The 12,368-nt window shown below is 37.9% G+C and overlaps 1 protein-coding gene and 1 pseudogene across 5 annotated transcripts; one reads left to right on the plus strand and one right to left on the minus strand.

The window, feature by feature from the left end:
* The first annotated feature begins 17 nt into the window (after positions 1 to 17).
* On the plus strand, positions 18 to 926 carry LOC118381047 (coiled-coil domain-containing protein 127-like; annotated as a pseudogene).
* Positions 927 to 7,109: 6,183 nt separating this feature from the next.
* On the minus strand, positions 7,110 to 10,501 carry LOC118381043 (protein DEK-like). 5 transcript variants are annotated; one of them, XM_035768012.2, is made up of 10 exons: positions 10,385 to 10,401; positions 10,012 to 10,253; positions 9,724 to 9,882; positions 9,454 to 9,609; positions 9,143 to 9,325; positions 8,869 to 9,027; positions 8,604 to 8,756; positions 8,271 to 8,477; positions 8,008 to 8,169; positions 7,110 to 7,860 (listed from the first exon to the last, which is right to left on the minus strand). In XM_035768012.2, exons 2-10 carry the CDS (start codon positions 10,028 to 10,030, stop codon positions 7,736 to 7,738), a joined length of 1,323 nt encoding a protein of 440 aa, XP_035623905.1. In that variant the 5' UTR covers positions 10,031 to 10,253; positions 10,385 to 10,401; the 3' UTR covers positions 7,110 to 7,735. The 5 variants fall into 5 exon arrangements, with proteins under 5 accessions (XP_035623905.1, XP_035623906.1, XP_035623907.1 ...); XM_035768013.2 differs by having other exon boundaries at positions 9,724 to 9,873; positions 10,012 to 10,499; XM_035768014.2 differs by having other exon boundaries at positions 9,490 to 9,609; positions 10,012 to 10,499.
* Positions 10,502 to 12,368: the final 1,867 nt, after the last annotated feature.

The raw sequence follows: 12,368 nt of genomic DNA on the forward strand, positions 1-12,368 counted from the left end.
CCATTTTTCAGAGTTGATCTGTTCCAGGGAGTCACAGAGGGAGGTCCGACAAGTGCTTTCAGGCTATCCGTGATGATATTGAGCTGAAGTACAAGGAGACACTGAGAGCGAACCGATGGAAGGCGGTCCACCTGGAGAAGGAGAAGAACCGCGTGCAGTGCTACCTCCAGGCCATAGCCTCCCAGAGCCAGCAGCTGATGGAGGAATGCAACAGGCTTAGCCAGGAGCAGGAATCCCTAACTGGGAAGAAGAGCCGGCGCTAGGGCCCTCTTCCACATGGCTCTGGAGAGGGAGAGAGAGTGGCACCGAGGGGCTGTGGCTGCTCTGAGGGAGGTGAAGGAGGATCTGGTGAAGAGGCAGGAGGCCTTCTACAGCATTCTGGTGTCCTGGGAGAAGAGGCTGGAAATGGAGATGGACGTGCTGGCAGGGAACAGGCTCTCGCCCAGCTGGACATGGGGGCCGGCTTTAAGGACATCTTTAAAAATGACCTCCATTGTGCACAGTCCCTGAACATGGACAAGCGCAAGAACGATAGCTCAGATACTGGCAGATGCAGGTCACACTACAGAAACAGGAGAGCAGAGGCCACATTGTTGGAAACACAGTCTAGCAATCTATGATGTATCTGGGATTATGCTTCAAACTGATATTTATTAATGATGTGTAATAGGTCAAATGAGGAAGGGGGAAAAATTGAAATGAGGACAGAAAATCACTGTTGTTGAATTCCAAAATGTGTATAGGGCAGTCTGAACTTCACCATTCTTTAGCTGGACAATATGGTAAACCCTGTAAAGCACTTATTGAATCTAAAATGGTATTTGCATGACCAATAGAATCCTATCATGTACTGCCTTTTTCCATCTTATATCTCAAATCTGTATGTTTATGGGTTACGCAAAATAAAGTACCAGACTGCCACTGTATATCAGTTTATTTACATTTTATTTTATTCATATTTTTGTTGTTATTAAAACAAATACAAAAACAGAAATATACAAACAAGAGTACATAAACCTAACAGACAGGGAGGGGTATTACATATCGAGATACATTTTCAATTTGTCAAAAAGTTTTATGGTACATATTGCTTTTTTTGTTTTTACACTTCCTGATCATTTCAAAATAATATGTCAATTCTTAAACAATGTGAAGAGGGGATTTTCTCTGCCCACTTCATTTTATGGATAAAGAATCTGCCATGAAAAATTAAAAAGATTAACAATGAAAGTTAAATCAGGGTCCATATCATGTAGATCAACATAAAACACAATATCAGAGTCTCTTAGATTAACATTCATAGTCATTTCTTTTCAAATAAAATCTTCTCACAAACACTTCAAGATCTTCTGACATAAGAACAGTCCCAAAATAAGTGGTCAAGAGTCTTTGGGTCACAAACACAAAATACACATGTGTTATCAATAGCTATTTGGATTCTGTGTATAATAAAGGTCTTTACAGGGTGGATTCTATGAATGAGTTGGTATGATACTTATTTCAACTCATTAGAAAAACAATATTTGCCAGACAACAACAACACTTTGTTCCAGTTCCAGTCCACTTGTCCTAGGGCTGCATTCCAGTATATTCTAGTAGAGGGAATAGTAGGCCGTCATTGTAAATAGTAATTTATTCTTAACTGACTTGCCTAGTTAAATAAAGGTTCCGTTTTTTTTTTTACATCTTGATATCGCAGTGTATGTATGTGTTTGTTTAGTCATTTCACCAGTAGGTGTCAGTGTTGTATTATTTGCTGGAGAGGATACAAACTGTCCCAAAATGTTTAATCTTGAAACAATGAGGAGAGAAAATGGCAGCCTCGTGACAAAATAGACACCCAAGAGGAAAAAGATGGCGGAAGTGGATGCTGAGTTCGAATCAAGCCAATATGCCATAGAAGAAAAAGAGGAAGGTGGGGTGGTATGATGCAGGATTATTATGATGAAGATAATGACACCAGATTACATATCTCTTGGAGTATATTTGTTTCATAGCAATGATGGAATTCGTATAGGCCTATAGTACTTTCGTTGTCTATTGGTTTTAATGTTTACAGATCCGGAGTTGATGATGGAATCGCTGATGACAGTTCAGATGAAGAGACACCTCTTAAGACCAGGAAACCAACAATGAATGAACTCCTGAAAGACTGAAGAAACTTCTGGATAGGATCCTTCATCTCAATTTCCACCTAAAATGTCATACCTAAATCTAACTGCCTGTAGCTCAGGACCTGAAGCAAGGATATGCATTTTCCTTTAACTATTTGAAAGGAAACACTTTGATGTTTGTGAAGATGTGAAATGAATGTAGGAGAATATAACACAACAGATCTGGTAAAAGATAAAACCAATTGAAAAACCATACATTGAGATAGGAAGCTGCGGATAATTTAGATGTTGTCCACAACAGGGCAATTGTGTGTGTGCAAAGTGTCAAACGGATACATTTAAGAATGAGAGAGCTACATAATATTTAGTGTGAAGTCTCCCAGGTGTCCCTCACGAGTTTGCCCAAATGTACCCAAGTGGCCGATTTGGTCAATTGCAACATTTTCAAGTACATAGCTAGAGAGAACATACAAACATGCTATGGTAATAAACAATTTAAGTTTACACACAAAGATGAAGGGGGCTTTAATTTCAAGTCATGTCCAGCTGAGGTCCTGACTGCCTTTTAGGTCTAAATTTTGGTGGAAGTGGCTCCACATCCTCAAGCAAAGTATGCCAAAGTCTCCCTCAGTGGTAGATGTCGCTGGTGCACTGGCCCTCCTCCACTTCTGGGCTGGCCTCTTCACACCTCGATGGCTGGGCAGGGGTGGGTGTGGAGTCAGAGACAGCAGCAGCGGTCAGACTGGAGGAACCAGTTCCTACGTTTGAATGAGTGAGGGGAAGGAGGACTTGAATGTGGTCTCTTTGTTGTTGGCTCCCAGAGGTCATCTGAGTCAGAGTCTCGACCACTATTGAGGATTTTTTTTTAATCAGTTAGAAGTCAAGTTTACTATTACTTATTTTATTTAACGTTTATTTTAGCAAGGGGGTGAGCCCTGCATCAATACTTTTACTGGTGCATCAAATACATAAAAACACAGCACACATCTATAAACATGTATATTATATAGAGTATGGGGAACACAATCACTATAATGAAATATGTGGCAATAAGACACTCAAAAACCACATCCACAGCATGTCATAGACAAACACATAGGCTATGCTAATACACTGCCTCAGGTCTATATATACAGTCAGGTCCATAAATATTTGGACATTGACCAAGTTAGTATTATTTTAGCTGTCTCCCACAGCATATTGCAGTTGAAATTAAACAATGACGATGAGCTGAAGGTGCAGACTTTCAGCTTTAATTTGAGGGTACTTACATCCAAATTGGGTGGACGGTGTAGGAATTACAGCACTTTTTATATGTCCCCCCCCCCCTTTTTTTAAGGGACCAAAAGTAATTGGACAACTGTCTGCTCAGCTGTTCCATGGTCAGGTGTGTTATTCCCTCATTAGTTCATTTACAAGTAAGCAGATAAAAGGCCTAGAGATGAATTTCAAGTGTATCATTTGCATTTGGAATCTGTTGCTGTTAACCCTCAATATGAAGTCAGAAAGAGCTGTCACTGCCAATGAAGCAAGCTGTCATTAGGCTGACAAATCAAAACAAACCCATCAGACTGATAGCTAAAATATTAGGGTGTGGCTAAATCAACTATTTGGTACATTCTTAAAAAGAAAGAATGCACTGGTGAGCTCTGGAACACCAAAAGGTCCAGAAGACCACGGAAAGCAACTGTGGTGGATGACAGAATCATTCTTTCCCTGGTGAATAAAAAACCCTTTGCAACAGTTGTCCAGATCAAGAATGACCCCAGGAGGTAGGTGTCTCTGTGTCAAACTAAATACATACAGTTTATATTTTTACAAGATGTAAAACATTGGGAAGCCTCAAAAACAGGAAGACCATATTAGAGTTTGCCGAAAAACATCTAAAAACGCCTGTATAGTTCTGGATTAACATCCAATGGGCAGAAATCTATGTTTATATTATGACAGACCAGCTATATCTACTGCCTCAATTAAAATATGAAAGACCAGCTAGATCTACTGTCTCTATTATATTATGACAGGCCATCTTTATCTACTGCCTCAATTAAAATACGAAAGACCAGCTAGATCTACTGCCTCAATTAAAATACGAAAGACCAGCTAGATCTACTGCCTCAATTAAAATACGAAAGACCAGCTAGATCTACTGTCTCTATTATATTATGACAGACCAGCTAGATCTACTGTCTCTATTATATTATGACAGACCAGCTAGAGCTACTGCCTCTTTTATATTATGACAGACCAGCTAGATATACTGTCTCAATTATATTATGAAAGACCAGCTAGATCTACTGTCTCAATTATATTACGAAAGACAAGCTAGATTTACAATCTCTAGTATATTATGACAGACCAGCTAGATTTAGTATCTACTATTTTATGACAGACCAGCTAGATCTACAGACTATAATACAGTCTCTAATATGTTATGATAGACCTGCTAGATCTACTGTTTCATTTATAATATGACAGAGGAGCTATATCTACTGCCTCAAATATATTATGAGAGACCAGCTAAATCTACTATCTCAATTAAATTACGAAAGACCAGCTAGATTTACTGTCTCTACTATATTATGACAGACCAGCTACATCTACAGACTATAATATTTTATGACATACCAGCTATATCTACTGTCTCAATTATATTATGACAGACCAGCTACATCTACTGTCTCTATTATATTACGAAAGACAAGCTAGATTTACAATCTCTAGTATATTATGACAGACCAGCTAGATTTAGTATCTCTAATATTTTATGACAGACCAGCTAGATCTACAGACTATAATACAGTCTCTAATATATTATGATAGACCTGCTAGATCTACTGTTTCATTTATAATATGACAGAGGAGCTATATCTACTGCCTCAAATATATTATGAGAGACCAGCTAAATCTACTATCTCAATTAAATTACGAAAGACCAGCTAGATTTACTGTCTCTACTATATTATGACAGACCAGCTACATCTACAGACTATAATATTTTCTGACATACCAGCTATATCTACTGTCTCAATTATATTATGACAGACCAGCTACATCTACTGTCTCTATTATATTATGTCAGACCAGCTAGATCGACTGTCTCAATTATTTTATGATACACCAGCTAGCTACATGTACAGTCTCAAATATATTATGACAGACCTGCGAGATCTACTGTCTCAATTATATTATGACAGAACATCTAGAACTATTGTCTCTATTATATTATGACAGACCAGCTAGATCTACTGTCTCTATTATGTCAGACCAGCTAGATCTACTGTCTCAATTATTTTATGACAGACCTCTCTCTAATTCCCTCTCTCTAATTCTCTCTTTCTCTCTTTCTTTCTCTCTCTCGGAGGACCTGAGCCCTAGGACCATGCCTCAGGACTACCTGACATGATGACTCCTTGCTGTCCCCAGTCCATCTGGCTGTGCTGCTGCTCCAGTTTCAACTGTTCTGCCTGTGGCTATGGAACCCTGACCTGTTCGCCGGACGTGCTACCTTGTCCCAGACCTGCTGTTTTCAACTCTCTAGAGACAGCAGGAGCGGGAGAGATACTCTCAATGATCGGCTATGAAAAAAAGCCAACTGACATTTACTCCTGAGGTGCTGACCTGTTGCACCCTCGACAACTAATGTGATTATTATTATTTGACCATGCTGGTTATTTATGAACATTTGAACATCCCTACCTTTCATGGGAGTTTTTCCTAGCCACCGTGCTTGTGCTTCTACACCTGCACTGCTTGCTGTTTGGGGTTTTAGGCTGGGTTTCTGTACAACACTTTGACATATCAGCTGATGTAAGAAGGGTTATATAAATACATTTGATTTGATGATCGATGAAAACAGGATGCACCTGAGCTCAATTTCGATTCTCATTGCAAAGGGTCTGAATAAGGTATTTCCATTGTTTAATTTTTTATAAATTAGCAAAATGTTCTAAAAACCTATTTTCACTTTGTCATTATGGGATATTCTGTGTAGATTGATGAATAAAAAAAGATATATATTTAATACATTTTAGAATAAGGCTGTAATGTAACAAAATGTGGAAAAAGTCAAGGGGTCTGAATACTTTCCAAAAGGCACTGTATACTGTCGCTAAGAAAGTAAGTGTATGTTGTGTAGTAAGCTGTTAGTAACCCATGTATCCCCATGTATAACCATGTATTAATGTCTTAATCGAAATGACGGATTGCCTCTTATCCGCTCGTCTTCCCCTTATGCCATTTCAATTGTCATTAGAAACCACATTTGTTTAAGAAAGTCAGCAATATCGCCCTTGATTTTTTTTAACGCAGTAAATGAGGCTGAATGAACTGTTTCACTGCCAGACAAGGCTCCACTGATAACCTGGGGTAGCAGTGGTAAGGTGTTGGGACTGCTGTTGGGACTCTGCTGTTGGGACAGCTTTATGTAGGCCCTAACAGATTGTGGGCACCGTTTGTCACCGTTATAGTGCAATTAATGTATTGTTTAGTGTTGTGTTGTGGCATTGCTGGCATGCATCCCACTAATTTGTTTGGAGTTTGCCCCACCAAGATTGACACTGGAGGGTTTCCAGTCCCCAGTTCCTTTTAATGTTTCAACTGACACAAAATGTGCCCCTCGTTTTACAGATGCTGTCTCAATGAAGACTGGACTTCTTTGCCGATTATCTCCCATAGAAGTGAAGGCGTGTTCCATTGGGAATGACTGACATCACACATTTTCCTAAAAAGACAAAAACGGCCAGCAGGACCTAAAACTATTCTGTCTGAATAGATTATTGTATGATACATTCATAGATTTTTTTGTTTGTAACAAAGTGTATATTTTTGTACTGAATCTATTTTAAAACCTTGTGTTTAGCAATTCAAAAATACCTTAATAATGACAGTCAACCTCAAGAACTCAGTGTTTGCAACAACAACAACTAAATAGGTGCTGTGTCTGTTGGTGGTCTTTAAAGCATACTTTCTGCCCATTGAAACAAGACAAAATGGGAAACTTCTGTTCTTTTAATAAAATTGTTGAAAACAAATCAATTCATGAATAATAATACAAAAAAAAAATGTAATCTCACAATTGAATGTCAGCGCCCTTATACTTGGACTGAAACAAGAACATCTACAATGTATAGTACTGCTTCCAGCGATGGCCCATTCCAGCCAAAAGGAATAGGGAGGAGGAAGGTATTGCATTCGATCACACAAATGTACTCTATAATTCATTATGCTGGAGACAGTATTGGCAACAATTAAAAATTTGACCTATTGAGTGAGTCAAATTTTGCATGGTTATAAATATGCTATAGACATGAAACCACCAGCATCCGAGTGGTAAAAAAAATATTTTTAAAAATTATAAAAAAAGTTACAAAATTTAAAACACTAAAAAATTCTAACATGAAAATAGTGATTCCAGATCACCAAAATATTTTGACAATTCACATATTTCTTTTCACCATAACACTGTAAACTCATGCAATAAAAAAATGGGGTTGTTGTGTCAGTAACAATTGTGCCATCTTCCCGGCAAGTTTGTTACTCAACGTTTTCCCAAAACAAAGTCACTATTCCAGTATCTATAATATCCCTTGAACATGACTTTGGGTTTCCAACCATCTTTATCAAAGGTTCATCGTAAGGGCAGTTTGTGACTTATTTTCCTTCTCTGCCATAGTTTCTGGTGAAGAATGAGGGGGATTCGTGACCATCTTTATCAATAGTTCATCATCGGAGTTCTCCTTATCCCCTGGCAAATAAATAAACAACTATAGGTGCTCTGCATAATAGGTAGAGAATAGCCCACTTCAATGTTATCTATCAAACAGTGCAGCTGTAGACTATGTCAAAGATATTCCATATGGGAGAGGAAATATACGATAAGAGGAATTCTTACCTGCACTTCTTTTACCGGTGTTTCCCACGTTGGCTCTATAGTTATCTTCCAAGACTTCTTTAGTGTCACATCTCTCCAGAATCACCATTAGGCTCTTCATTTGTGGATTTCTCACCATCTTTTTACTCAAGGGCTCATCGTCTGAGCTGTCATCCAAAGACCCTGATAAAGCAATACAAATTATCAACTATTGCATAAAACAAGACAACCTATTTTATTTATTCTAATGTGTATTTTGGATTGTGCTGAAAAATAACTCTCACCTTCACGTGTTCTTTGAACAACTTTGGTGCTCCGTCTGATGACTGCTTTGTTCATAATGTCTGGTCTCGTCTTCTTTCTGGCTACCACAGTCTTTCCTGATACGCTCCTCTTCTTTAATGATGTCGTGGTCTTCTTTACAGCTTTAAGAGGCTTCTTGACGAGATTTATCAAGGGCTTATCATCAGAATCAGAACTTACCTCTTCCTCTGACAATCAAAACAGGATGAAGCAAAAATATTAGAGAAATTTAACGACACAAATTCAGCGACCCAACCTGATCCGCCAGGATATTGTGCAATAAAATTGAAAAAGTGCTTTGCAGAAGTAGTTACCTCTGCTCATTTTCCCTTCAATTTTATTACAGTTGTTGCTGTTTGATTCCTTAGTGACACACCTCTTCAGTATTGTCCTTTCAGTCTCTTTAGATGGAGACTTCTTGGTCAGATTTATTAATGGCTCATCATCAGAGCTGTCGTCTGAGGTCTCTGATCATGCAATCAGAAAACAAAACATTTGAATTAGAAACAAGGATACAAGTCTCCAAAAATATTATGTCACGGTGAAAGCATGGAGCCAAGAGGCGATATGTATTCTCACCTATACTCCTGTTGTGTTTTTTAAAAACTTTTCTGGGCTTTTTAATGCCAGGTGTTTTTCTGGCTGTAGTGGTGGGTGTCTTCGTTCGCATTTGTGTCTTGAGTTTGTCGACCATGTTAATCAGGGGCACGTCATCTGAGCTGTCACCTGATGATGAACCTAGTTACATAGAAGAACAAATGTGAAGAGGAAAGCAAGTTTAGTCCCGCTGAATCCATTTAGCTCATTTCTGTATTTATATTCTAAATACAAGATTTTGAGGAACTAGTCTCACCTGTGCTTATTTTATTAGTGTTCTGTGAGCTATTTCTGCGCTTCTTCACATCGTTCACCTCTCTGGCTGTGTTGAAGGGTCTCTTTTTGAATGGCAATGATGTCTGTTTAGGGATCTTTCTAGCCATCTTTATCAAGGGCTCATCGTCTGAGCTATCATAGGAGTCCTCATTCTGGGTTGAACCTAAAATTATGACAAAGACTAAATCAATTGATACCTCCTTCCATTCTGAATAGTAGTGTGTGGGTTTGTGTGTGTGTGTGTGTGTTGTACAATATTCAGGGCATAGCCTACATGAGAGGGGTTCCCACCTGTGAATCTGTTGTTTGTCTTCTTGATTCCATTACCTGTTCCTCTTTGGATATCAGTAGTCACTGGCCTCTTTGCTTGTACAGTGGCTTCTTTAGCTCTGGAAAGTTTATTCAGCAACTTCGTCGAGGGCTCATCATCTGAGGTGTCATCCAACCCTAATCACATAAACAGTGAATATGATGATCAACAATATATAATCATAAATATATAATTATAAATATATTTAATAGGTGTTTAAAGGTTTTAATTTCACTGTAGTGTTCGCTCACCAGAATCTTTTCTAGTGCTATTCTTTGACTCAGGTTCAGGTTGTCGGTTCTGGTCTTTTTCACCCTGAGTCCCATTGTGTTCAATGTGCTGCGGCTTCTTCTTTACTAATGCAATTAGGGGTTCATCATCGGAGCTGTCATCCAAGGACTCTAACGGTACTGCCAGAAAACATGTTAAAAGAATACAACTGCTAGCTATAAGTCATTGCATATATTCGAGGGTTATATCGTTAAGGTCCTTGGATGACTTGTCTAATTAAATAAAGGTTAAATAAATAAAATATTCACCTGTGCGTGTCTCCACCATGTTTTGACTTACACTTCTTCTGCTCAATCTGAAGCTCAAGTTAAAATGCGCGAGGGTATACACAACAATTGAATACTCAAATAGCACAGTAGTATGTAAATATAGCTAGCGATTTACTCAACAAGTAAAAACCTTGATCCGCCGATTGCCTTTCCAAGATATGCAAGATTGCAAGATGTCAATTTCCTTTTGTTTACACTTGCTTGAAGCACCGAGCTCTGCGCTAGAACAGAGAGGAAAAGGCGGAGCGAGAGATTTTACTCCACCTAAAATCTTTCCACGAAATAAACCCACGAAGTGAGGATTTTTTGTATGTAATTGTATGCAAAAAAAATGTAATTGCTCATTTACTACCTGAGGCTTATTTGGTCGAATATAAGTTTCGAAATTGTTAGGTTGAATGCACTGATATAAGTAGACCTACGTGGCATTTCGGAAACGACTTTATATTGCAGTTGTGCCTGTTGTCATAGAGATAGATAGAGGACTCATCATAGATAGCATAGCCATTGCCATTGTTGGATTCCGCCATTTTAAGGTAGCCAACTGGGAGGGGATTCCAATAAATTGTGAGCAATCAGCCAATGTAAAAGAAGAAAAGGACTACTTAAAAAGTTGAGATAGCCCCAATGGCGCTGCCCATGCTGCCACAGACGCTATAATGGCGCAATTACAAATATGAGTCCTCTATCTACTTCTATGACATGTTGTTCTGCCTTGTCATTGGCTAGAAGGGTCCCACCTGATGTCACCTCCTCACGTCTGCCTTCCATCTTTGAGGACATGTAAATTCCATTTTTAGAGCGGTCACTTGACTATCTTGTCAATCTAAATGACAATCTTCAACTAGAAGGCTCGATGTCCCTATTTGATGACGTCATGGTCCAACATTTTGTGTTCAATATTGAAACTACTGGGAGCCTACTTGTAAATGAAGAGGGTCTTTTACTTAATTCTAAGGCATTTTTTATCACTTTACAAGATCCCCGTAACATCTAAAGATTTTGCAATTGTTTTAGATGCCATTCCATCTGGTGTTGCTTTATTTTTCATTAAATCTGTTGACTCATCAGTTGGAAAGATTTGTTTTTCTTTTAGTCCATCCAACAACAGTAGAGCTTTACGAGCCTTGTTGGAGTGGTTTTATTGATAAAATCTTCTTTGGGAAAAAGTTTGGATGTTTCCACACACATACCTACTTATTAATACAATGAGGACTTTTATTATTTTTTATTATTCATAAATATTATCATGCCAACCACTATATGAAGAAATGTAAGAAAAACATCCATTCAAATTGTACCTTTTGTAATGACCACCGAGAAACAGTGCTGCATCTTTTTTTGCATTGTATTCATGTAAGGAATATGTGGCAAGACATCAGTAGATTTCTAACTGAACACATTTATTAAGATTTTAAACTATTGTGGAGAGATGTACTGCTTGGATTCTTTTTTAAGTTGAAACTATTTTAAAGTAATTCATGTAATTATTATTTCGGTCAAATTTCATATTCACAAATGTACATTTCCAAACAAAACTTCTTTTTTTTTATCTTACAAAAAAAATTGAACTATATTTTAAATACTCTACCAACAAAAAAAGCTGTTAGAATTATAAAATGTGTGTATGCCCCATAGAAGGTCCTTGTGTAATGTGATATTGTACACCCTAGCCCAAATGTTCTTTATATAGACTTGTGTTCCCCAATGTACTTTTTGTATTGATTTGTTAATAATAATAATAAATATGTATAAAAAGGATGAGTACTCGAACCCCTCCCCCCCAAAAAACATATTTTTTTAAACAATAATGTAAACAATTCTAAACTAAATGGGTGTATTCATTCTGCCGATTAAGTTACAAAATATTTCTTAAACGGAAGCAAACTGAACTTAACAGAATTATTATTCATTTTCTTCAGTTTGGTTCTAAAACGCTAAACAGCTTCCATAGTGAACATACTAGAGTTTGTAGTTGATAAATTCAGGTAGATCCCTCCCTGTTTGATTCCGTTTGGTTCCTAGAGTAAGCAATTCACGGTTTCGCAACAGAAGTCGTTTACTCCAATTAGAAACCGTTTACTCCAACCGTTTACTCCAATTGCAATGAAAACAAATTTCTATTGGACAAATTTCCCTCCCCATTTCGTTACCGTTTGCTTCGTACAGTAAATGGTTAATGGTTTCCGTTGCAAAACATTTTTTGCAAAAGACGAAACGTTTTGCAACGGACTCTGACTAATGAATACACCCCTGTAGCGTGCAGTGCACTACGCAGCTAGTGACAAATCAGTGCAGTCCATTAAGTCTCAATTAAGTGAGTAGGTCATAATGTA

Source organism: Oncorhynchus keta, chromosome 20 (genome assembly GCF_023373465.1).
Source record: "Oncorhynchus keta strain PuntledgeMale-10-30-2019 chromosome 20, Oket_V2, whole genome shotgun sequence".
NCBI lineage: Eukaryota > Metazoa > Chordata > Actinopteri > Salmoniformes > Salmonidae > Oncorhynchus > Oncorhynchus keta.